At 33.5% G+C, this 26113-nt stretch overlaps 4 protein-coding genes and 2 long non-coding RNA genes across 11 annotated transcripts in view; 4 read left to right on the top strand and 2 right to left on the bottom strand.

Annotated features, from left to right (window-relative positions):
• The first annotated feature begins 408 nt into the window (after positions 1 to 408).
• Ccdc58 (Coiled-coil domain-containing 58) lies at positions 409 to 1656 on the top strand. Its single transcript, XM_033470736.2, has 2 exons — positions 409 to 529; positions 1077 to 1656. The coding sequence occupies exons 1-2, from the start codon at positions 485 to 487 to the stop codon at positions 1461 to 1463; spliced, it is 432 nt and encodes a 143-aa protein (XP_033326627.2). The 5' UTR covers positions 409 to 484; the 3' UTR covers positions 1464 to 1656.
• A 110-nt stretch (positions 1657 to 1766) lies between these two features.
• LOC117220612 (uncharacterized) lies at positions 1767 to 3707 on the bottom strand. Of its 2 annotated transcripts, none has more exons than XM_076518720.1 (4): positions 3525 to 3707; positions 2727 to 2911; positions 2341 to 2434; positions 1767 to 2272 (listed from the first exon to the last, which is right to left on the bottom strand). In XM_076518720.1, exons 2-4 carry the CDS (start codon positions 2908 to 2910, stop codon positions 2044 to 2046), a joined length of 507 nt encoding a protein of 168 aa, XP_076374835.1. In that variant the 5' UTR covers position 2911; positions 3525 to 3707; the 3' UTR covers positions 1767 to 2043. The 2 variants fall into 2 exon arrangements, with proteins under 2 accessions (XP_076374835.1, XP_033326624.2); XM_033470733.2 differs by lacking the exon at positions 3525 to 3707 and adding an exon at positions 3361 to 3502.
• A 645-nt stretch (positions 3708 to 4352) lies between these two features.
• Positions 4353 to 6755, top strand: LOC117220517 (DDB1- and CUL4-associated factor 13). Its single transcript, XM_033470536.2, has 7 exons — positions 4353 to 4527; positions 4638 to 5035; positions 5113 to 5281; positions 5357 to 5504; positions 5623 to 5923; positions 6357 to 6520; positions 6591 to 6755. The coding sequence occupies exons 1-7, from the start codon at positions 4458 to 4460 to the stop codon at positions 6676 to 6678; spliced, it is 1338 nt and encodes a 445-aa protein (XP_033326427.2). The 5' UTR covers positions 4353 to 4457; the 3' UTR covers positions 6679 to 6755.
• A 248-nt stretch (positions 6756 to 7003) lies between these two features.
• LOC117220516 (EGFR adapter protein) overlaps positions 7004 to 26113 on the bottom strand; it is a 383013-nt gene continuing 363903 nt past the window's right edge. For all 4 annotated transcript variants that reach the window (XM_076518718.1, XM_033470533.2, XM_076518719.1 and 1 more), the window contains 6 exons: positions 23676 to 23822; positions 19874 to 20062; positions 17855 to 18294; positions 16468 to 16686; positions 15184 to 15355; positions 7004 to 12468 (listed from right to left, as the gene is read on the bottom strand). In XM_076518718.1, coding sequence (XP_076374833.1) covers positions 12259 to 12468; positions 15184 to 15355; positions 16468 to 16686; positions 17855 to 18294; positions 19874 to 20062; positions 23676 to 23822 — 1377 coding nt within the window. In that variant the 3' untranslated portion in view covers positions 7004 to 12258. The remainder of the gene's footprint in view (positions 12469 to 15183; positions 15356 to 16467; positions 16687 to 17854; positions 18295 to 19873; positions 20063 to 23675; positions 23823 to 26113) is intronic.
• LOC143258809 (uncharacterized) lies at positions 12282 to 13763 on the top strand. Its single transcript, XR_013032688.1, has 2 exons — positions 12282 to 12423; positions 13396 to 13763. It is a non-coding gene; the product is annotated as an uncharacterized LOC143258809 (long non-coding RNA).
• On the top strand, positions 20041 to 22009 carry LOC117220518 (uncharacterized). Of its 2 annotated transcripts, XR_013032690.1 has the most exons (4): positions 20041 to 20156; positions 20681 to 21147; positions 21365 to 21465; positions 21528 to 22009. It is a non-coding gene; the product is annotated as an uncharacterized LOC117220518 (long non-coding RNA). The 2 variants fall into 2 exon arrangements; XR_013032689.1 differs by having other exon boundaries at positions 21365 to 22009.

Below are 26113 nucleotides of genomic sequence, written 5' to 3'. Positions count from 1 at the left end.
TATTCACAAAAGGTAATTTTCAATTAGTTAAATTAGAACTTATTAACGGAACTGTAATTTGCATTTAAATAAGGCAATAAATTTGATTATTCATGAAGTCTCTGTTTAATCAATTTTTAAGAGTGATCAATTTAATTTTTCCTATTTGTATGCAGCCCTTTTTATAATCTTTTAACAGTCACGTTCAATCAATTAATAATACAACTATTTCACTACGTAAAACTGTAAATATATATTATTCATACAGACTCTATTCAATATTAAATAATTTAAAAATAATTATGGAGCAGTAATCATAGTATCTACCAATCAAACATTGAATAAAAGTTACATAAAGTAATAATATACGTGACTAATATATCTCGTAACAGTTATTAATCGTTAATAAAAATTGTAAAAGATTAATTCGAATTGTTATTAATTATTCATTGTTTGTTACGTTTATCTGTTGGAAGCATTATTGGACGATAGTCCGGTAGTAAATATGGCAGCCATGAGTGTAGAATGCGGTGACTTTTTACAGTTTCAGGTATTATTATTATTATAAATGAAAATAATGTAAACGATACTAAGTCTGAATTTAATAAATTTTAAATATATTAATAAAACCAATATTTTTCAATAACATTTTGTATCTTTTTAATACATACACAACGATGTATTTTCGATTTAGTTAAGGTTATACCGCAATTTATGTAATATTTTATAGACATGCAAATTTTTCAGTGATAATATTCTTAGAGAACTAATTGACGAAGGATCTAAATTTGATATTTTAATTGATAGTATCCTGTATTATAGTAATATGAAAAACACTTGATGAGGTTAGATTATCACATGTACTTGTGAGAGAGATGCAATTATTATAGCATTGTGTATATATATTTATATAAGATTGTTTAATTACACGTACTGCACGTACACAGTATTTTAGACATTGCAGAGAAAAATGATGAAAATTATTTATTGAAATAATTGTTACGTTTTATCACTTTTCTTTCTTAATATTTAGTTTGTAGTAAAATATTTTTTAAGTATATTTTATAATTGTAATATAATTTTGTGTCTTGTTTCAGGATGCATTGCAGAAAATGCGACAGATCGATGACAAAATTATTTACATGTTAAATACAACAATACCAACAGAATCTTTTAAAGCTCAAATTGACCCAACAGCAACATGTAAAGATTTATATGATCAAATTCATACGGGGCACATGAAAAGAGAACAGGCTATCACAAAATGTTTAAATGCTACAAAAGAGAAAGTAAAAAAATTAAAAGACCAACGGGACAGTGGTGACAATACTCCTGAGCTTCTTAAAACATTAAGGAAAGAACAAAGTACTATGCGCTTGTTGCAGTCGGAACTGAATGTGGAAGAAGTTGTGAAAAAGCGAACAGTTCAAATATACTATGAAAGATGTCGCAATTTTTATAAACCATTTAGTACGAACTTATAATATTATAATACTGGTGATTCCATATTAAACTGTTGAGATTGGTTGATTATTTACATAGCTATACCATATTTACATAGTTATTGAACCAACTGCATTTACGGTTGTGGTTTCTTATAACCAGACAAAAATTGGAATGAAATGTAATTAGAAATGTTGTTTATAAATACAGATGGCTCATACATTTGTAACGATATTTACTTGCATTTGTTATTTGTTAAAATCATTGTTTTACCTATTGCACTGTTTGTATTAGTTCCCATTTACCAAAGGATTACATATAAGTAAAAGAAATAACACATGTAATTAATTCATGTGTCTTCTTTATTTGCATCTTTATTAAGTAATAACAAGAGAGTAATTTTAAACAATATACATCTATTTCAAAATATACTCTGAATAATTTAAATTATTATACAATGTACATTTTATACATATTCTATGCTCCAAAGTTTCTTAAGTGTCCAATACAATATATATTGCTTTCTCAATACTGTGAAGTTATAAACTATATTTAATAATAAAGTGGTGAAAGGAGTATTTCAATATATTGCTATTAATTTTTTAGATTGTCATTCTATTATTATTTCTTAGCCAAAGCTTCAGCTTCAGCTTTCTTTTCAGATTCAACAATGCCCTTCATTTTTTGTTCCTGAATCCATTGCAATCTTTCTCCGAACACATGTCTTCCACCTGCAGCTTCCTTTTTTCCTGACATAACAGCTGTTATAAAAGCTATTATTGTAACAACAATCATCATATTGCATACACGAATTCTTCCAGTGGTATTTGCGTGTTGCATAGTACTCCATCTAATAGAAAATATAAATCGTATTCAAAATAATAATAATTCAATACCATACATTGTGATTATACTTACGGCACCATTCTTGGAACTTGATCTACACTAGGATATTTTTTAACCCATACTAACACATATTTATCAAAAGTGGACACATAATGCATACTAGTTCCTAAAGTAAATAAAATAATATTTCTTTTTTTTTTTGTTCATTCAATTTATTTCACACAATCTACAGTGATTCAAATATTTGTTCATAGTAAGCTGCTCCATTTATTTGTTTGAATTGCATATAAAATTTTGAATTCTGTGTCAAAAAAATAACAAATAGATCACTAAAGAATTTTAGAACAGAAGTTAATTAACATAAACAAATAAATGTTACATTATATTTCTTAAGTTCATTCTTACTTCAGAAATATGTGAACATACATGTGAGTCACTGTATATAAATTATATTATACCTAGAACATTATCATTGACAGGATTTGATTCTGTTGCTTGCCCACTAACTGTTGTAGATGCTGATGTACTAGTTTCAGGCTTAGGTACTTGATCAGTACTTGGAGGTTTATTTCTCTTTGCTGACATAATGTTTATTCGTCTAGATGGTACTATGAACTGCTTCAAAAGTCTCATGCTGAGCATCCTATAAGGATTTCAAAATTTTTGTAAAAATCATCTATTTTGTGAACAGAAACGTAGTTATGCCGTATGTTTCACTTTTGACTTCAGTGCTCTAACATTTCAACAAAATATACCGAATATTATACGTTATTATTAAATATTACATATTTTTGTATACTAAAATATTGTTTTTATATCATCAAACAGAAAAATTAAGTTATTATATTTTTAATTATTTAAACTTGTTTGATAAATATAACAACTCCCCATCGGTCAGTTTTAATATTTTTTATTTGAAATGTCATTGTTTCATATTAATTTCAAAATACAGTCATAGCCTTATAAACTACTATAATTTATCTTAAACAATCTCTCTCATGTTTCTAAGAGGTTATGTGTCTATAAATAAAATACATTTATAACAAAATATCTAAATAAAATCATGTTTCGTTTCATGTGCTACATATTGACCTTGACTGACAAGATTTAGAATGGTAGATTTCAATTGACGTTTCTGTCTCACAACAACGGCGTATCAACTCTGTTCTGTGACAATCAACAATTGAAGCATGCTGACCATTCACGTGTGGACTAACCGAATGTCAACGTAAACTATGCTGCAAGAGACTACTTACTTTATATGATTTAATGTTCGAAAATTTTTGATAATTGTCCCTCCTCTGACCACTACTCTGTACTACTAAATTATGGCATGACACTCGCATTCTTATATATACACGCGTTTCCTCACGAACGTCTATTATTGCGAAAATCTTACATGTGCACGGTAGCTATTCTTTAGCTAACTATTCTGAATTAATCCGTATATACAGATAAGTACAATCAATGCTAACGTACAATTTATTTTAACTATGATATGAAATATCTTGAAAATAAAAACGATAGTTTTGCCGAAAAGATAATTGATTTTTAACGCTACTTTTCCACTCAATAAGAATTGGATGTTTACTGATGTTTACAAATCTAAACTGATGTTAGAATGATATCTATAAAAAAATTCGATTTCAAATTCCATAATTTACGAAGTTTCATAATTTCGTAACGTTATCACGAAATTTTGTAAGATTCTACATAGTATATAATGTAGATCGCGTGATGTAGTTACCAAAGTTGCTAAAAGTTTGCACCACTTGTTAGCGGCATGATTTTATCAATAGAGAAAAGGCGCGCATATATAAAAATAAACTAATAGTTTAATTACAACATCTATTCTTATTTTGTACCTAATTATCTACCTCTTATTTTGTTCCAATGCATTTGTGTACGGAATTAATAAAAAAAATCGATAACAGTAATGATTATAAGAATAATTTGCTTCACAATATTTGCAATGTAGCATCATTCTTTGTGGCGGTAAAACATTAAAATTGGTTACACAGACGCATTGTAGAGGTCGCTAAAGAGCAGTGATTTTAACTGTGTCGGTATTTCAGATATGCTGACTACTTTTAAATTTTACCTATGAATAACGCCACCACATGGTTTGTGTTTATGCGTCGTGATCGATTAAATCTCCGTTAACATTATTCCTATTATTTTGTGACAAAATGAAAGTGAAAGTGTTGTCAAGAAATCCAGATCATTATTTAAGAGAAACAAAACGTGATATTTATAAAGGTTAGATTAAACCTTAGGGGTTAGATTTATGATTTTTGTTTAAGGTTAGATTTAACCTTAAACACATTGCTGTGCTTAATAATAATTAAATATATATATGATGTGTTTAGTTCCTAGGAACTATAATCCAGATTTGCATCCGTTGGAAGCATCCAGAGAATATACAAGGGCAACAAATGCGGTAAAACTACAGAAAATGTTTGCAAAACCTTTTGTAGGAAATTTGGAAGGCCATAAGGATGGAATATCCACCTTTTGCAAACACCCCACAAAATTGACTACCATTCTCAGTGGAGCTTTCGATGGGGAAGTCAAAATATGGAATCTTGGTCATCAAACTTGTGAACGTACATTCCTAGCACATGATGGTATAGTAAGGGGCATTGTGTACGGTTTACATGGCAGCCACATAATTACTGCTGGTGATGACAAAACCATTAAATTATGGAAAGCAGAAAAGCCATTATTTGGCGCTGAAGAGGAACCTGTAAACACAATTATCAGCAGAGTAAGTTTAAAAGGACTGGAACAAGACAAATTTACTTTGTTTTAGATACAGAATTTAAGATTTACAAAATGTTGTAGACTATAATTACTGGAATTTCTCATCATCGATATAAACCTATATTTGCAACATGTGGAGAAGTTTGTCAACTTTGGGAAGAAACGAGGAATGAACCGATTAGGACATTCAGATGGGGTGTTGATGGTTTAAATGATATTAAATACAATCCAGTCCAGTCAAACTTACTTGGTAAAAATCATGAATACTTCTTTCTCTGTTAGGAGAATATTTTTTATAGAATTATAAATGTTTAACATTTCATAGCTACTTGTGCCAGTGACCGTAGTATCATCTTGTACGATACTAGAGAAACAGGCCCTCTACGGAAGATAACCATGAAGCTGAAGGCCAATAAATTATGTTGGAACCCTATGGAAGCTATAACTTTCACGTGTGCTAATGAAGACTATAAGTATGTCTAGAAAAATTATATTATAGTTTTTATTGTAATAATAAGTCACAATGTTTATAAAAAACATTATATTATTGCAAATCTAAAGATACCTAAGGTACTAATATTTCTCTTACAGTTTATATACCTTCGATATACGCAATTTGAGGATACCAGTAAATGTACATAGGGATCATGCGTCGGCAGTGATCGACGTTGATTATTCACCAACTGGAAAAGAATTTGTGTCTGGCAGTTATGATAAATCGATCCGCATTTTTGAGTCTGACAAGGGTCATTCTCGAGAAATATACCACACGAAACGGATGCAAAGATTAACGTGCGTAGCGTGGATTCTGGATAGCAAATACATTGTCACTGGCAGCGATGAAATGAACATTAGAATTTGGAAAGCTAATGCGTCAGAAAAGCTGGGTGTGGTGTGTAACAAATTATTTTTCACATTAATACTTTAGCTACTGGAAGCCTATTAATAGGCTCTTTAATTACTATACTTTGACTAAATCAAGCTAAATAATTTTTTCTCGAATAATAATCTTAAAAGAAGATATTAGAGTATACTTTTTGACAAAGTATATTAAGCTGTGTACAACTATTGCTATTTGAAAATTTAGTAAAGACCTTCAATTTAAGCTAAATAATTTTCTTTTAAACAATGATTTTGAAAGAATGTATTAGAATTTATTATTGAGATCAGTATTAAAACCAGTATAAATACTGCTGTTGAACAAAAGATCCTCAATAATCTATATTTGATTTTTGAGGACGATTAAGTAAAGCCTTAGTTTTTGTATAAGTACAAAATTTATATGCAACCATTGTTATAATAATTAATGAAATATGTTATTTCAGTTGAAACCTAGGGAAAGAGCAAGTCTCAATTACAATGAAGCATTGAAAGCAAAGTTCCTTGCGCATCCTCAGGTGAAGAGAATTGCTCGACACAGACAAGTTCCAGAACACATTTACAAAGCCAGAGACGAAATGCGTACAATTCGCCAGAAGATTAAACAGAAGTACGTATCAAAAAGAAATAAACTTTGTATATTATTTATTCGATTATTCTAATATTGTGTTTGTTTACAGGGAATCCAACAGGCGCATTCATTCTAAACCAGGAACTGTACCATTTGTTCCTGAAAGACGGAAGCATGTTGTTCAAGAACACAAGTAATGACAAATTATTTGCAATTGTCTCATTCGTTTTCTCGTTATTGCAATTGTAATAAAATGATGTACTGTGATAAATAATTTAATATTTGATTTAAAAAATAACTACCTGAAATTCGACTTTACTAGTAATTTAATAATATGTTATATTCAATTTATATTATGAAACTTCAGTTTTACTATTAATTCTTTAAACATTCTTCAGCTTTTTTAGTATTATATCCAGTATTATAATCAGTATTATATCTATCGAATTTTAATAATATAGCGTTCAATAAGAACAATAATAATTTTAAAGGGTGAATGGGATAATCGACAATAACGTGGGCTCGTAGACTAAATTATATTATTTTATTTATCGTTTATTGTAATAAATAATTTTATTAAAATTATACAACGCATCGCTATAATGATTCGTAAACCGTTACAAACTTCAAGCAGTGATTAATGTCTCGCTTAGCGTAGATTACGACGATTAATTAATTTCTCATTCGTTTTCTTTGCGTATTTACCTTAGCAGACGTTAATTAATTTGGCGATACAAAGACACTTCCTCTCTGTACCGTGCTCTCGATCATCCAAGCACAATGAATCCTCATAAACTAGCTAAATCATGCTGAACTCTTTTTCTTTGCAGTTTTATGTTTTTTTTCGAAGGTAATGATAAGCGATTTGTTGTTTGCACCTCTTCCACGCGCATTACTTTTGAAGTCCGCATTATAGCTGCTATGCGTTTCCCGTCGAGTCGGTCGCCATAAACCAAACAAGTTTACCATTTTGTTTCTTTTTTTTTTGTTTTTAATCCTTTCACAGTTGTTACAAAAATATTCAGCCACCTTAAGCACCGAATTTCGCGTAGAATCTTCGCTTCACAAATGAAAAGAATCGATCGAACTCTATTTTCGATTGAATCGATTGAACAGCGTTCCTCAAAAATAGACTTCGATTTACTTTTTCATCGATCAACATATTATCTGCGAAATTCTCGGCGAAATTCGTTTACCAATTAATGTGATCGAATACTATTTGCGGTGAACTGTATACAATAAATCGTAGCATGACAGGTGTGTTCCAGTGAATTCGACACCTCACGTTTCACACGTGGGCTTCTTATTAAAATACTATTTCATAATTTACCAGTTATCTCGTCTTGTCTCTCCCACGTATTGCTTCCTATAGGATAAATTGACGTTCTTATAATCTGATCCAATACGTTCGTATCGTTCGGTGGAGGGGTTGGCAGTTGCGTTTAAGTAAATTGTTCGATTTGTTCTTGTTGTTGCTGTCTTTCGTTTTCGTTTAGTCTCCCGTGCATTCGAAGAAATAAAATAGGAAATCGAGAAGTAGCAGTCGCGCGAAGTATGTATATTCTTCTTTGAAACACGTTCCTACGTTCCTCGATATACAAAAAAGCAGCATACGTTCCTTCGTTTTGCTAGACGATATCGGCTGTTACACGCACACGGTTATCTTTCCTTATGTTTTCCCCCTTAATATTCACTATGCGTACGCGAATTCTGTACAAGACTAGGTTAGTCGACCGATTAAATTACCACTTCGAAGTTATTCTCTCTGTCGGCTTTGATATTCCACGGAAATCTACGCTTCGTCTCGTCGCATAGTGCTCTTGGACCGTGGAAACGCGAACTATAATCTCACATCATCTTGTTCAACGACCATCATATTTTTATTTCCAACATTCGTGAAACTGTGGCAACAGATTTTGATGTCGGAATGATTTAGAAATGATCGTTGCTGATTGTAATTCTTTTATAATTCTGCGCATCTTTCTTTTTCAAAAAATTGTCGAGTCTTCGGTTCGGTTCGAAATTTATTTCAATAGCCGGATAGGTAAGAATTCAAATGTGGTTTTTCATTTCGAGAACGAGACTTTGATTTACGAATATTTTTGGTAGGATCTGTTACTTGAATTACTCGATTAAATTCAACGAAAATTGCTGGCAGTGTTCATTTTTTTTTAAATATAAAATAAATTGTTAGAGGTGGCCATTTTCGTAACAAAAGGAACTCTTAAATAACTTAAGGTATTCAATTCGTGTTTGGAAAAGCAAGAACAGAATTTTCAAATGCTACCGAACAGAACGAAGTTCATTTTGAAAATAAATGCATCCACTCAATGAAGAGTTATACTATATCACATTATAGTCACTCTTATTGCATAGTTACTGTATACTTATTGTATACTTTACTTGATCCAATGTGAATTATACTATAATAGAATATTCCTCGAAAACTTTGAAAGTTATTTTCAGGAATTAAAACCCAGTAAATGGCACACACGAACTCTTCTCAGTATCGTTTCCGCAATTTCAATCAATTGTAATTTTTCCACGATTTCTCTCGCGCACATCACTTAGTAAATTAATCCTTCTAACTTCTCATAACTGTTCAAGTCGACTAATTCAATTACAAAGAAGTTATTGTTTTCACTCCGTGTAATTAATAAACAAAAATATGTTACAATTACGTCGCGGATTTGATGAATTTATGTATTATTAGTAAATCAAAAATCTAGTACATTAAAAACATTTGTAAAATTTAAAAATACTGCATTGCGTTCTACTCAGACAATTTTTATTTTGCATAAAAATCGACAATGTACATAGTTGTAGTTAGATTGCGGATCTTTATATGCTCATGGCATGTGTAGATTTTAGAAATGCAAGAAAACGTTTGAATCGACGAAGTCTGAAAGCATTTTTATTTTCTTTTTACTGAACTTTTTTTATTTAATTCTGATATTTGAAATATAACGTACAAAAATGAGAATTTGCGCGAAGATCTGCAGTCTAATTACAGGTATAGTAGAATCCCAACAATTATACCCTAATTCGCTTAGAATTATAATTGCAATTGAAAGGCGTTGAAGATATGATATACTCAGAATTTAATTGCGAATTAAAATCATTGCGGAAAAACTGTGAAATCGTTCTGCTAACAATAAATAATATATTTTCTGTCGGTATTAAATTTTCCGTTTCTGCGGTTTCCGAGCACTATGCGCCAGTGTTTCAAGGATACAGCTCTCAGCAACGCAGCCGCCGAGTTCTCTCAATTAAATATAAGTAGTATGGTAGAACAATAATTATAATTTATATACATATAAACACATGTACATCAATTTTTTTTCCGAACACGCTGTTATAGTCGCGTGAAACGTTAATGAATCCCGGGAACCGTTCTCTCTCTCTCTTTCATTCTGTCTCTCTTCGATCGATCGAAAATCACACCTAATCGCCGACGTATGCGTCTAATTAAAAATCGTGTATCGATTCAATACGCTACTCTTGATCGGCAACACTTTGCCGGCAGACTTTCAAGATTTCATTTCTCGATTACGATCGCCGGTTACGCTACCGACGAAAACTTCGTTTCGAAACGAGATTCGATCATGCTCTGTAACGCCAATCAATTTCTCACCGGTCGGTTCGAAACGAAATCTACACCGAAGACAGTCGCAATAACATTACAAAATATATACTCATCTCGTTCTTACGTTAACGATTCGTCTCGCAGAAAAAACTACAGCAAACTAGTCGATTGTTCGATCATTTGATTCCGCAGAGCTGGCGTCCCGTGACCTTCACACGTCGACAATTACCGAAACGTTGATCTGCATTCTTGATTTCGATGGTGCTGGTAATATCGTAGTCGTCTCAAGCAATCATTCCTCGAGCGTGGAAAGCGTGACTGAAGGGTTTAATTGTTCAAAAAGTATGCTGTTATTTTCGGGATCATTTTCGACGTTCATTATACAGGTTCTCGGGCTTTGTTATAATACTAAAATTCTACAATATAAAATGGAAATTTTCCGAGTTGTAGGTAGACTGTGGATCTCCAAATTGATTGCAAGAATCAGAATCATGATAATGAAACATCAAAAGAATATAAGAACATGGCCACGTCAGTTAGAAATAACGAAAAATCTTGTTTTGCGCAAAAGTAAGCTACTTGTAACAAGTTTAATAAGTCGAACACGATTTGATAAAATTCCTACATTCTTCTAATGCTTTTACAGTTTTGTATAAAATGTAGTCTCGTCGTGAAAAACGGAAGTTGAATGGAACTATATTTCTTCTTTAAACAGTATGAACAGGATAAAACTAATGTTATAATGTTTCTGAATATTTTTAGTGCGTTCAGTTCTTGAATGAGTCCAGTCATATTTGTATTATCAATGTGTATGAAATTAGCATTCTAGTATTGAATAATGAAAACAGGAATTATTTTTGTTTGATGGTAATAGAAAACTTTGTTTATGTTGTAGATTCGAAATATAATAAAACTGAAAAATTTTTTCTATTAGATGGAGTACGGTTTTCTTTGGAAAAGATTATGATTCGATTATGATCGATTTTTAATTCGCTGTCGCTACCGTTAATAGTAGCGATCGTTAAATTTTTTATCTTATATACTCTCGTGTGTCACTTAAGAGAAAATACAGCAGTGCCCGCTTAATAGTCACAAATTCGGCGCAGTTTCGTGACCAATATTCTCATAAATTTTTACTTGAGATTTAATTTAGAAGAAACGGTCAAGTTCCCAAGCTCGCGAATTTAAATATCTTGCTTAAATGAAACGGGCGATTAATTAAATGTCAATAGCGTCGAAATCGAGTTTAATTACATTTCAATTAACTTGAAATCGTGTTTAATGATATTTCAATTAATTTGAAATCGTGTTTCCAGATATTTCAATTAATTTGAAATCGAGTTTAATGATATTTCAATTCACATTTGAAATCGAGTTTAATTACATGTCAATTCATTTGAAATCGTGTTTAATTACATGTCATTTCATTTGAAATCGAGTTTAATTGCATGTCAATTCATTTGAAATCGACTTTAATTACATGTCAATTTATTTGAAATCGAAATTCAGTTTAGTGAAACTTCAATTCAAATAAATGTATTTCAATTGCTACTTCCAATATATTTTTCATTAAAAGATACCCAGCTTTAAGGTAGCGTTGTTAGACAATGCTGTCTTTAAATAAGAATTAAATTTGATAATTAAAAGTAATGCTACTTTTTATTTTAAAATTAAGTTTCCGTCATGAATACTGAACACTGACAATTGCCAATTCCAAATATTTTGTCCTCAACAAACTGTCCACTATATATTTTCTATTACCTTCTCAAATTCAAATATCAAACAATATCAAACATAGGATAGAAACGAAGCTCAGAGTCATTAAATAATGCGTTGGAACGCGCAGCGTGGTAAACAGCGTCCATTCAGCGGGCACTACCGTAGAACGTTTCTCGGTCGCGTGTCGTTTCTCATCTTCGATCAAGAAATTCCTTTGTTCCTTGATAAGTATGCTCGGACACAAAACGGCGCGGTATCCAAGACGGGATCACGGTCTTGTGATCTCTCATTGTTCCTCGTGCAATCGTGTGCACGTTCGTATATTTCTTCTATTTCTTTTGTTTTCAATTTAAAGCGCAATTCAGTCTGTTATCTCGGAATGAATTCGCCTCGGTCGCATGAAACCGCGAAGAACGAGAGGTTTCGCAAGGAATGAAACACCGGTCGGATCGGCTCGATTCTCCGGTTCATTCTAAACGTTCAAGTCGGCCATCATCTTGCGGAAGTCGGCGAGGGTATTGTAATCGGGATCCGAATCGATGTCCGCGAAATCTTTGTTCGAATCGCTTTTCACGAAGCTGGGGTTGTACCGGCTTAATGACAATGGGCACGGCAGTAATTCTGGCATCACCGAGTGGTGAGTAATTAGGGCAGTCAGTGTCGTGAACTCCTTTGTGAAGCCCTGCAACAAGAGACGAGAAAAAAGGATACACAGTGTAATTAATACTTGCGCCCAATGTTAATTATGCGTGAGCCCTGTCTTTTAACGGAGACAACGGCGCCGACGATCCGACTGCGATTGCGATTGTGATTGTGATCGCGAACAAATAGAATGCTCATCGACCGCTTTTCGAATCGTAAATGATCTTCTTTTGAACAGGCATAATTTGCTTTAGTTTTATCCGGACATCTTCCTTGTTAATTTAATTATATCTTATATGTCATCTAAATCTGAACCAACGTAATGTTTTTTTATTTGAATCTGAATATTTTGTTCGCTTATTTAAATATGTCTTAGAAATACATCTTACACAATTTCTTTTGCCTTTGTCTCAATACAGTTCGTGGTAATTTACAAACATTTTGCTACAAATTCTTGTTGATTTAATGTAAATAATAGGAAGCTTGTTTAAATTAGATTATAAGTTAAATAAAGAAAAAAAAATTAATTTAGAATTGTAATGAAAGCTGTACTTTTGATAGAATTGATGCTTTAAATTAAATTAGATTAAATTAAATTGAACAGAATAGGAAACTTGTAGACTAGATAGAATCATAGTAGTACTTAGCTAAAAAATTATTTATTAATTTTCTAACAGGTTTTAAAGTAATTGTATGTAAAATGACTTTCTTTTCTAAATTACTTCATTATTTTGCTATCGAATGAAATGATTATTGATTTTATTTTCTGCTTTATATGATACTACATTCTTGTTTAAGTAACTTTTCAAATATTGTTTTTCGAATATACGACTATACTGCTATCACTATTAAAAAGTGTTAAAAAATTTTGAAAAGAAGAGAAAGGAGGAAGGAAGAAAGATAAAGTGCAATTTAGTAATAAGGGGGATGATTACTGTTATTAAAATTATCAATAGTTTTATTTCAGAAGTGGCTTCAAAAGTTGGAAAGAGAAAGGAAGAAAAGAAGAATAAACGTGCAATGAAAAGACAATAGAGAAACGAAGGAAAATATATAGAGATTTATGTGCAAACAGGAACTAAAGAAGGAGCATATCAAATAATGGAGAAAATGAGAAAAAGAGAATGAAAGAGAAAAAATGTGTGAAATGAGATAAATAAATATATAATAGAATTGTAAATAAATTAAAATTTCATGGACTGCAATAAAGATATTATTATTATTATTATTATTATTATTACAAAGAGGTAGATGAACATATAAGGCAAATTTGTTAATGGAACGAGCCTTAATGTATGCAGAAAATTATAATAAATCTTTGATCGAATAACAGGAGATCAGGAAGTTAATAATAATTTTCCCTTTAATGTACACAGAAAATAGTAGTAGGTATCATGAGTGATATGAAAAGAGGAAGTTTTCAACAGAATCGCTTTGTACGCGAATGTTAATTAGTAGGGAGCCACAACCGTAGCTTTCAGTTCTGAAACATGATAATGGGAGATACACCGTGCGAGCATAAAGTTATCACGGTTGTGCATTTTGCTGTTTGGGCACGTGTATTTAAATGATCGAACTTCCCTTGCCGGATAAATTCAATGGGTCCGCGGACTTTGATAATCTCTGAAACCAGTATAAATGAGTTTCGCTGGATGTACCGTAGGGAAATCAAAACTCTCCCCTCTCTTTTCGCCCGGAATTGCATTGCTCTAGTAATACGTCGTGAGATTCGAATACGTACGACACATGGCGATATTGACGCCAACTTGTTTAGTCGACAAATAGTCCATTACTATTCTAATTCTTTCTGTGTCACTTATTCTGTCTACTGTACGCCCAGTAGAAGGATTTGATCGAATTTTAATATATTGTTGTAATCAGTCGTGCATTCCATGTGGATAATATTTTTGTGATAATATTTGTGTTGAAGATAGAGGTTTTCATTATAAATTCACTCTTCTACAAACCGAATTACTGCAAATCGAATTCACATTTTTGCAAATCAAATTCGCAACTTTTGCAAATCGTGCACGAAATTTTGTAAATTGTATGCGCGTTTCTGTAGAACGAATTCATATATTTGCAAAGCAAATTCACACTTTTGCAAATCAAATTCGCATTTCTGCAAATCATATTCGTATTTCTGCAAATCAAATTCACATGCGCGCAAAACGAATTCGTATCTTTGTAAAATTGTGTACACATTTTTGTAAATTCAATTCGTAGTTTTACAAGTCAAATTCGCGTTTCTTCATACCGAATTCGCATTTTTGCATATTTGCAAATCAGACTCGTCTTTTTATAAATCTGACGTACTTCTTTGTAAATCATATTTTTCGAAATTGATTGCACATACCGGATTTCTATGAATCGAATTGAAATTTTTGCAGATCAAAATGATAGTTTTGCTCCAATGAAATTCATATTCTAACACATCAAACTCACCCAATTGTAAATCAAGCTTTTCTACATCGTTTCCTTAAACTTTTCTAACATCCATAGAACTCTATGTAGATTAGAAAATAAATATAACTGTAAACAATAAGTATTTCTTTACGAAATCAATTTACAACAACCTAATATATATTCCAGCTGCCACGTCGACAACAGAGCTATTTTTGCGTAGAAAAGTGAGTTTACCCCGTTAGAGTGAAAGTGTTAATTATCAGAGTCTCTAGGGCAGCCGGTTTACAAGCGTTTAAAGAGTTTTGTAAGGAAGGCCTCGCCGGGGGCGAATACTTGAAAGGGGATTTACCTTGATTTTGTAGCCTTTGTTCGTACGCTTTATAAGATAATGGGCTATTCCGCTTGGCTGGAATTCGCGCGGCACTCGAAGCGAAAGGGCATAACATCCGGGTTTACTGGTGCTCTCGCGCACCATGAACGCTCCTTCCGGTTCTTGGCTCAACACTTCCAGCGTTATTTCCCTGAAATCATAAATGACCGCGGCGCCGTTAGGACGCGAATAAATCGCCGACAGTAATCGAGAGATCGGCCCACTAAACTGTGCATCGTTCGCACATCTACTAACGCTGCCAGATAATATTCGATAAAAATTGTTATCGCGATCGTTGGACTGCGAATCGTTCATAGACAGTCCCACTGAACGAGGACAGACGAAATATAAATTTTATGGGAGATCGATGCTCCGTCAGCTGATCGTATCGTGTCCTAAACGCGTCTAATGTGTATTTTTTCAGAACAATGACGAGATTCGTGCGATTTCTATTGCAATGAAAGAGTATCGCAAAATTTGGCATGGAGGTATTTTTATATATATATTATTATTATTATTATAATATATATTATTATTTTTATATATATTTTTATATTATATTTTGTATTTTTTATTTTTTTGCGGAAGAAAGCCATTTTAACAAATTCAAATATTCATTTAATATCAGTTTAATTATTTTAATAAATGTTTATTCATTTGATTCGATAGTTCTAGTATTAACGTATATTTGTACATTATACATATATACATTTATAGATTATATAAATAATTATCTTCCATCTTAATAATATATATATATATATATATATATATATATATCTGCAGAATTTTTCTGAAAAGAAATGTTGCCTTGGGAAGGCTTTTGAAAAAGTATTCTCGTGGAACAGGCATATTAGAATCTGTTTCATGAACTTTCTATAGAAACAAATTGTTTCAGAATGCAAAAAAGTTTCACCTTTTACAGAGGTAAATTATTTACATAAATCTTACAAATTAATAAGATACATTAAATATGTTACTTAAGTATATTGTTGTGGTACTATCCATGGACTAGTATTTTATGACAATGATGGAAAGTATGTTCACAATATTCTTATCTGATTCCTGCTTTTTACAATTTACGTTTAAAATTTATATTTTGAAGATCCGCAATGTATCGGATGCTGTTATGAATGATTTAAATTGCTTGTTGTGAGGAGGATCATCTCGATTGGATCGTAACTATTGCAGTGCAAAACGAGGTATAATAAATATAAATATAATAATGTGGCATAAGTTTTCGAAAATTGAAATAATACGAACCTTGGTATTCCAGCTTGGAACCACGGGGCTTTACGCAGTTCGGCTTCCTCGCTGCGATTGTTCAGGCTGTCTGTTCTCTCTGGCAAAGGTGGTGGTGTTGGTGTCGATCCATGTGTACTTCCGTCAGCAGGTACCGAACTGCTCGAGGTACTAATCTGAGATCTTCTTTTTGATTTAAATTCTGTCTCCGTCCCCGAACTTGGAGAATTGTGTCCTATCCTGTAGATTCAATAATTACATTTTTTCAGTCTACGACCATCTCTTTACGACTAAAAAACAACGATGCGCATCATTTATTTTTGGATGGTTTTTCCTGAGAAATAAGAGTTAACGATTCTTCAATGTCTATCATGAACAGAAATAATAATACATTACCTTCCAAAATGTTTTTTTCTCTAATGTTTTTGCTTTTGTACTACTATGAAATTTTTGTATTCGAAATCCTGCTGAGATAAAAATTAATTGTTATACCCCCTCCAAAAAATTGTATAAAAATTGAGAATTAATCAAACCTACTATATAGATCTCATAAAAAATTAGAACACAATTTCTACATTCCAGATATTTCATTCTCCTCTGAAATGTTTTAAACATGAAATTTATTTTTGTTATAAAGGTAAATAATATCAAAATTAGATTCTAGAGATCATGAAATTTTCCAGGACTGATCAGCTTTACCGTATAACTAGTAATTATAACAATTTTAATCATATCAAATAATTAATTAAATAACAATTTAATATCTAACAGTCACCTTCAATATAGTAGAAGTCCAAACAATTAACTTTGTAAATTTTCTCCTTTAGAATGAAAACCCAGGATGCAACAACACAAGCTTAACCTATCGCTGTCACAGTTCCTATGGGAAATGTATGACTGGGTCACTCAGACCCAGTATAGTTTGCGAACAACTGTCACTCAAAAACTAGCAATATTATCGGGACCCAAAAATTTGTGAATACAACTTGTACATTCTAGAACATCGTTTCCTTTATTAGAACTCGATATATTACTTCCAAATATATTGACATAATTGTTAACACTTTGTACTTGGAGCAATTTTAACTGTAAATCTAAAACAATTTTTCTGACTTGTAGTATTTCCATTTCATATAACAAAGTGCTTGTAATATTTCCATTTCATACGACAAAGTGCATTTTGTGCATATGAAATTAAGTCTTGTGACTCGTACAATTGCTTCACTTCTAATAATTTTTTCAATCTAAACACTTTGACGATATCAAATCTTTTCCAGATCCTTCAGAACTGATGGACCAATGAGCAGAACACATGATTTATTCGGTATCAGTGGATATTGCGTCAAATCGACGTGGATGACGAGGAGCAGGAGGACATGGGCTAACTAGCGAGGGATGATCAAGTTACCTGTTGTTCTCGATGTTGAAATTCTTCGCGGTAATGGATGCATTAATAGTGTTGTCGAGGCTCTCGGAGGGGGGTATTTTGTTGTAGTTCGGCCTGGTGCCCTCCGAGTCGATGATAGCCTCGTTTATGTAACCCCCAGAATGCGGCCTGTTCGAGGGGCTCGTCGGCGTGCTACTACCACTGACGAGGGGGCAGCTGTCATCCTCACCGTTCAATCCATGAACGTCACGTCCACCTGTCCAACCCATCGCCAACTGCTTTATCCGAGCCGGCTTGTCCGTTAGCCTCTTATACGAGTTAAGTTGTGTCGGTGAGTTGCTCTCGTCGCTGCTCGGTGTACTTTGCTGAGAGATACTCTTTGGCTCGTCCTCGTTCGTTATGGGCCCGAGAACGTTCGTGAAGTTGTGCGCCGGTCGTAGACCAGGAATCGTATTAGGCGTCTAAATCCATAAACAGAAAGATCCATCAAATTCACGCTCATCATCCAAATGGGCCACTACTTCTACTTCATTCAAAAAATACCCTGACCGAATTTTATTTCAGATGTGTCAGTGGCTTAACCAGGTATCGTATTAGGCGCCTAAATCCACAAACAGAAAGATCCATCAAATTCACGCTCATCATCCAAATGGAGCACAACTTCTACTGCATTCAAAAACTACTCTGACCGAATTTTATTTCAGATGTGTCAGTGGCTTAATCAGGAATCGTATTAGGCGCCTAAATTCACAAACAGAAAGATCCATCAAATTCACGCTCATCATCCAAATGGGCCACTACTTCTACTTCATTCAAAAAATACCCTGACCGAATTTTATTTCAGATGTGTCAGTGGCTTAACCAGGTATCGTATTAGGCGCCTAAATCCACAAACAGAACGATCCATCAAATTCACGCTCATCATCCAAATGGGCCACTACTTCTACTTCATTCAAAAACTACCCTGACCGAATTTTATTTCAGATGTGTCAGTGGCTTAATCAGGAATCGTATTAGGCGCCTAAATTCACAAACAGAAAGATCCATCAAATTTACCCTCATCATCCAAATGGGGCACGACTTCTACTGCATTCAAGAACTACCCTGACTGAATTTTATTTCAGAAATGTCGGTGGCAAAATCTCCAAGTTACTAATTGGTCTGGCAAGTGTCACCCCTTTACTACCCTCTAGATTGAATATATCGATTTCTGTGAAGTTGTTTGCTCATGTCGCATTTTTAAGTTTAGTACGATTTTTAACGTCGTCATGTTGTAAAATTTTGTTTCTGATTCTTTTTTCAGATGTGCCAGTAGCTCCACTTTGCTGATTGGATGTTTTGTTTACGTGGGCTTTTTACTACCACCAGTACGAATCCCTTTAAACTGCACGAAGCAGGAAGTAAATTGCTACGCAATTCTTTGTTTGTGTTCTGAGAGATCTTAGACAAACATTTTCTAAGTCTGGTAAGACATAAGTGAGAATTTTCTGAAAAGCGTTTAACACTTTGTCTAGAATTTCCCATATTTAGGTGATGGAGTTATTTGCCTAAGCTTAAAAATCGATTCCTGCATTGATGGATTGTTTCTAATAGAGAAGAAACGCAAGAGGATTTAATTAGACCAAGGATTTTATGCATTTATGACAAAAATGAGTAGCAGTAATTCGGAACAGTGGGAAGATGAAATCATAAAAAGAAAGAAGAAATTCCCACAAGTGTCATGCAGAATGTCCTCATTTTAAATCTCTCAATCGTTATCTTGCTAAATCGATTTTTCTAATTTTATATAATCTTTGTAGTTAATCAGCGACGAACGTGATGAAATGCGGATGAATAAAACACAGTGTTCAGACAGAGTTAGAATAGTTCTAATAAAGATTCAAAGCTAGCATCGTAAAAATCGCATAACGACGTCTCTATTTAAGAACCCGGCCTGAGAACCGTAGAGTTCTAACTATTAAGTGCCGTGAAATAACACGGCGACGATTCTTAAAAACGCCATTCGGTAGAAATACGAGGAATTAGAATTCATGTGCGTACCTTCACGCTGGCGAGTCGCAGCGTGGGCGAGCCAGCGCTGCCGAGCTGTACGTTCATGTCCGCCGTAGACGAACCGCTTCCAGTTCTGGACGTGGGCGACGTTCGACTTTTCAGCCACGAATTCGAGGATGAATTTCTGCAACCACCTCCCACGCCGGCGATCGAACTGTCGCCAGCCAGCGATTTGTTCTGTAATAATAGGGATTCGATCGTTAGCTTGGATAAACCACAGAAAAACCACGATTTCTCATTAAGGCAACCATGAACAACCAGTCGACATCAGGTACAAAGAATGTCAAGCGGTTACTGTGTTGGACAACATAGTAAAACACTTTAAATATTTTCATATTTTATATATTCGTCTCCTTTTATTATAATAGGTCGTGCCATGATGGCGTAGTCAGATTCTTAATAATAAATACTATTTATCTGTTCTAAATTGAAATCAAACTTTATTCATCTGTTACTAATTGAAATAAAATTTGACTTATTTATTTTAAATTAAAAGAAAATCGGATCCATCTGTTATTGATTGAAGTAAAATTTTATTCATCTATTTTGAAGTGAAATAAAATTGAATACATTTGTTATTAATCGAAATAAAATTGTATTCATCTGTAATTAATAGTATTAAAATTGTATTCATCTATTTTGAATTAAAATAAAATTTGATACAACTGTGATTATAATTGAAATAAAATCTTATTCATCTGTAATTAATAGAAATACAATTTTATTCATCTATTGTTAACGTTAAAGCATTAAATTAGAAGTAGAAATGTCATTAATATGATCTTCTTTTTTTAGGAAATGATTAAGGATAATGATGTTCTAATGATTGTAACTGTGAAGAAAATAGTATAGCAACGGGTTGAAGCTAGAAAATGTACTAAACTAATTTGTGAGCGTGATTTAATTTCAAGGAAGAAATCCATTTGTCTGTTGTGTTTCAAAGGGTTGAGTGCCAGTGCACATTCTTTATGCTTGTACAACACACAGAAACTTCCTCGGGACAGTGACCTTCAAATTACTTCAAGGCCACTGAAATCCTCGGCTAACCCTTGCTGCATAATTACCAACGATGTAATTGCGTTGAATGTTTAACAGGTTGGCGGGCCGAATCTGTGTATCGTGTTGCGGCCGCAGAGTTTACTTCATATATTGTTTGGAGAATAGTTCCAGGAATATAATATCAAAACTAACTATACCCGGTCTGAACCAATTTGAAATATGGAAGTGATTTTAGTTGCTGTATACATATAATGGAAATTCAAGTACTTGGATATTACCAGTTTTACTATTAATCAGTTAGTTAGCTGTTGCAATTTCTTTGAAAAGTCTGTAACTAATTATAATGTATATGTTTGCTTTTATTCATATTTTGTTTGAGTACTTTTTTATAAAATTTAATAAACTAACAGAATGTAGAAGATAAAATATTGGTAATACTTTTGTGGACACACTTATATTGACGTTTTCTTTTTTTTTCAGATGTATTCTGCCAATAATATATTATTGCCAATATATTCTACAAATAATAATATATTGTGTCAACAATTTTGGAGTTCACTGTACCCACTGGAATGGTTTACGTAAGCACTGAAATTAGACTTTGATCAAATACAATCAGGTACAATCCTGAGAAATGTTTTAGGAAATGGACACTGCCAGTTTTGACACTATCGATTTTAACACATCCAGCGATTCGACGGTAGAATGACAGTAGGAAATTGATAAATAGTTTATCGACGTTGCACTACGATTCCCAGGACGATTGCGTAGGGAGAACCAGCGGGCAGATCGCGACGGACTGACCGTTTACTTGGAAACGCGACGGAGTCAGGAGACTTGGGTCGAATTTATAATTAACGCGGCCTGTAAAATGGGACACCTCTACTGGAGTCAGATGACCCTACATCACCGCGTCACGCACCATTTATTTACCCCTCGTGCTCATCTGTTTGAGCAAATAGAACCAAACTTATGAAAATGTAATCGCTCAGTAATCTCTGTAATGATAGTCAGAAAAAGTAAGCCATTTTCTGAGTAGTGTTCTGATCATTTTAGTTGGTGGTTGTCGTTAATTTTATTTAATAGTTTATTTCGTACGAAAGAGTAAAAGATAATTTTGCAAAACGTTGCATTTTATTCTCGTCAGTTTTATTAAGTGTGTAAATCAACTCTTGGATGGTGGCAGTTGGACCAATTTTTATTCAGATATATAAACGTTCCTGAAGCTAATTTTTTAGCTGCTTAATTTTACACTTTCCATTTAGAATGAAGTATTTTTGATAATAACTCTTTGTTAAACGGCCAAATCTAAAGGTATTGGTTCACTAGAGTGTGATAACTAGGCTGCAGATTTTTGTGCAAAATAAAAATTATCTGCATCGATTACAAGAAATAGGAGAACAAAATAACAAGTTCTTTATTACTTTAATAATTTTAAAACATACAAAATAATACATCAATGTTTTTAAATTCTTTTAAGCTTTCCACTATTTTAAATCGCAACTACCCAATTTAATGTATAAAAGGTACAATGAGGAAACAATATTTTGCAATGGTTAAAAACCTGTGACAAACGTAAACATATACAGTTTTGTGTATTGTACATGTTTGCATATGCTGTGAATACGCAATGATCTGTATTCTAGCGATGCTTGGCGACACATTAGAAGATTATCGAAATCGGATGTGGATTTCGTTCCGTGAATATTTACTCCCGGAATTTTTGTCCATTTCAGTAATTTCCGCGACCTCCTATTCCAGGTACAAACTTCTCCGTGCCTCACCGGGCTCGCCGACTGGATTGCGAGAGAATTTCGTTTCTGATAAATGGTCCGGTTAAAATCCGGTGACAGGCAATTATTTGGAACGGTCGACCGTGAAAAATTGCTATCAAACGAAAAAACGATCGAAGCAAAGAGCGACTCTTTTGAACAAACAGCGTCACGTTGCGTCTCTCGCGTATGTTGCACAGATAGTTCAATTTGACCTGATGGAATCGCAATTACATGCTTAGCTTTTACGGAAACTTACGTTACTCTCCAAAAAAATTCAATGCTACTCCTTATTAGGTTGATCTTCGAATTTAGTTACCTTATTAGTCTGATCTTCAAATCCAGTGGTATTCCTTATTAGGCTGATATTCAAATTCTTTAATCTTCTTTCTTATTTAATATTATAATTTAACATTATAATATTGTTGTTATTTAACTTTTTCATTATAAATTAGAATGATCTTTTTAGTTTCTTGTACACCTTTATGGTATATCAAAACTTAAAACGCAGTAAGAAATCAGATGAATTTATTGCATCCTTCATTATATGTATACGCGTACTACTATACAGGATGTTTCAAAATATGTGGGCATAACTTCAGAGGTGGTTGTAGTACGTTAAAGGTAAAAGTCATATGAACACATACGTTTACAGAAATTTTTTTCTTATTTTAGCACACTAATTCCACGTCTGAAGTAATGCAAGCGTCTTTCGAAACATCGTGTTTATCAGAATGATTAAAATTACAGTTTGCTACTGAGTAATAGAATGTCAAAATTTTGTGAAAATTGGAGATCGCAAGAATTTAGTAGGTTCTGATTTGGTTCATAACTTGTTCGACAATTATACTTCATATATTTATATTTGTCACGAAGAACGTAAATATGCAATTGCGTGAAGTTTCCTTAAAAAGATTCGCTAAAGTGACCCAGTTTTCGCAGGGTAGGAACGAACGGATCCCTTTAAAGGAAGCGAAAGTGTTTCCCTGACAATGAGGAGGGGTAGGAAGAATACGTACCCACGAGGACCGGGTCTCCTGTTTGTCTTTGCGATAGGGTGGCGATGACTGCGGTGAGATCACATCCTGAAGGATCGGTTGGCGCTGGAGTTGCGCCACGTATGCCATACGAAAAGCATTGCCGACAAGGGTGTTCAACTCCTCGGCCTGCAATCAGAATGGTAACAAAACATTATAATCGAACAATACAACTCGATCTAAAAGACCACCCAAAATTCTGGACAAATACGATCACGTACAACTTGCTCTGAACTCTCTTTCTCTCTCTCTCTCTCTCTCTCTCTCTCTATATATATATATATATATATATATATATATATATATATGTATATATATAAATATATAAAAAATATATATATAAAAGATTGCATATATATATATATGCAATCTTTTACATATCTACATTGCTTACTTCTATGCAAACGCGTTTATGATAAAAATGTATAAGTGAAATTTAAGGCAGTTAAAAGTTTCAGGTTAAAAGTTTAACGAATGGAGATGTATCAATTTCAGCTAATTAAAATTACTTAAACATAAAAAAAATTGCACACAACTTTTAAGTCAGACGATCTTCCTTCTGCATAAAGATCCCTGGTGTAGGAAAATAATAATCATCCAAATTATTCTTATAATTTAGAAGTTAACAACGGTACATTAATAACAGTTTACGTTTCAGGCTGATCCAACATGATCCAAATCAGAATACGACGGAACAAAAATCAAGACCAGTCTCTCAGAAGCTAGTCTGTCAATAACAATTATGCTTCTGTAAACTGAGGCAGAAATGAATGCGAAATAAGTATGCGAAGATAGAAGAGACATCGGAGCAAACTTCAGCGAAGTCGTCTTCGAAATAGAAGCATAAACGGTGAAAGGATTAAAGCAACCAGCACATTTTCCAGAGCGTCTATTCACAGCATAAAGGGCTGCGGCCAGCACAGTTGTACAATACTTTCATCCGCGATCATGCTCGCAAGGGATATTACATATGGCGTCTCGGGAAGCGGACACCGAATGTAATCCATATGCCACGGTCGAAGAGAATGCTAACGGAAGCGAAGTCGATACAGAAAATAGACTACACGGCTCTCGGTGTGTATAAGTATAGTGTACCGGCGGCATTTATGAAGGAAACGCCGAGAAAAACGAGAGACCGACGTCGGCGAGAGGGAGACGGAGAGGAAAAGTGTGGAGAGAGTAGCGTCGAGAGTGAAAAGAGGGAACAAGACGGAAGAGGAAGGGGTACGCAGGAAGAAAAATGGGGAACGGGAGAAACGGCCGCATTCGATACTATATCCCAGAGGCTGCGGTCGCCGCTCGCCTAAGCCGGATATTCGAAATGGGAACCGAATGCGAGCGCGATGCCAATGGCGCGAGCTTCTCGTGTTTGCGTCCAACATGCTCCACGGTTTGATATTCCTGTTTCAGGGCACACCGATTGGCAACGATCGTTGCTTCCAAGAATTTTATAACCGACTAGCGGCAGGCTGTGAAACAGGTGATCGGCGCCGGAAGTTGTTCCACGCATATACACATTTCATCGCGGATTTTTTTTTATGGGCGTTCTGTTTCATCGCGTTTGGGTTATAGTCGTACACAGACTTGCTTACGCACTGGATTTTTTTTCAGAATGGAGGGTCAGTGGACCGACGATCTTTAAGTAATTTTCTGTGTTGTTTGTCAGAGACAGAAGCTGAATAGAAATGCCACACTTTTGTCGTTTTAATTATATTCTTCAGTATTGAAAAATATTGAAGACACAATAAAAATACAACAATACAATATATACAATAACATATCGTCAGGAGAATAGAGATTTTTGAAAATTTATTTCAATATCTTAATTCTTCTGCCTTATCATTTTTAGGCCACGGATAATTAACATGTGCTGAAAATACACTTTTGGAAACATCCTTAAAAAGACTGATGAAGAAGAGTTTGACAATTCCTGATGTTTCTCTAAAAATATTGTAAACATAATCTGAATGTCTATTACATCAATTTGCAGTTTCAAGATAAATATATAAAGTGCCCGAAATATTAGAGCTTTAGATTTGTTCAATACAGTTTGAAATTTTTGACACAGATTTGACCACAGAATAAGCTATAGAATTAGATTCACGAATAAAAATGTTTAATTTTTGATAGCAACACAGTATGGAGGCACATATCAAATCGTAATTGTGACAAATAAACTGTGGATTTTTATTCTCAAAAGTTCTTTTTTTCTTGAATAATTTTCATGGATAAAAAATAGTACCTTAACATTTTTAATTTCCGTAAATGCGTAAAATCCGCAACCTGGTGATTTAGATTGAATATTTTTCGTATCAATCACAAGAAGCGGAAACCAAAAATTTCTCTCTCTAGCAATCCTAAACGGTTCGATTCTCTTAATCTAATATTAAATTTAATTGTCTCTTTTCATACTAATTTCT

Source organism: Megalopta genalis, chromosome 2 (assembly GCF_051020955.1).
Source record: "Megalopta genalis isolate 19385.01 chromosome 2, iyMegGena1_principal, whole genome shotgun sequence".
Lineage (NCBI taxonomy): Eukaryota > Metazoa > Arthropoda > Insecta > Hymenoptera > Halictidae > Megalopta > Megalopta genalis.
This window is presented reverse-complemented; position numbering and strand designations above follow the sequence as displayed.

What these genes read in the sequence shown, in the direction of transcription:
- Ccdc58 (XM_033470736.2), top strand. Translation starts at nt 485, where the DNA reads ATGGCAGCCATGAGTGTAGAATGCGGTGACTTTTTACAGTTTCAG. An exon ending in GTGACTTTTTACAGTTTCAG is followed by an intron (nt 530 to 1,076) that starts GTATTATTATTA and finishes GTCTTGTTTCAG; the next exon opens with GATGCATTGCAGAAAATGCG.
- LOC117220612 (XM_076518720.1), bottom strand. Translation starts at nt 2,910, where the DNA reads ATGCTCAGCATGAGACTTTTGAAGCAGTTCATAGTACCATCTAGACGA. An exon ending in TGTCAATGATAATGTTCTAG is followed by an intron (nt 2,435 to 2,726) that starts GTATAATATAAT and finishes TATTTACTTTAG; the next exon opens with GAACTAGTATGCATTATGTG. An exon ending in CAAGTTCCAAGAATGGTGCC is followed by an intron (nt 2,273 to 2,340) that starts GTAAGTATAATC and finishes ATTTTCTATTAG; the next exon opens with ATGGAGTACTATGCAACACG.
- LOC117220517 (XM_033470536.2), top strand. Translation starts at nt 4,458, where the DNA reads ATGAAAGTGAAAGTGTTGTCAAGAAATCCAGATCATTATTTAAGAGAA. An exon ending in CGTCAGAAAAGCTGGGTGTG is followed by an intron (nt 5,924 to 6,356) that starts GTGTGTAACAAA and finishes ATGTTATTTCAG; the next exon opens with TTGAAACCTAGGGAAAGAGC. An exon ending in CGCCAGAAGATTAAACAGAA is followed by an intron (nt 6,521 to 6,590) that starts GTACGTATCAAA and finishes GTTTGTTTACAG; the next exon opens with GGAATCCAACAGGCGCATTC.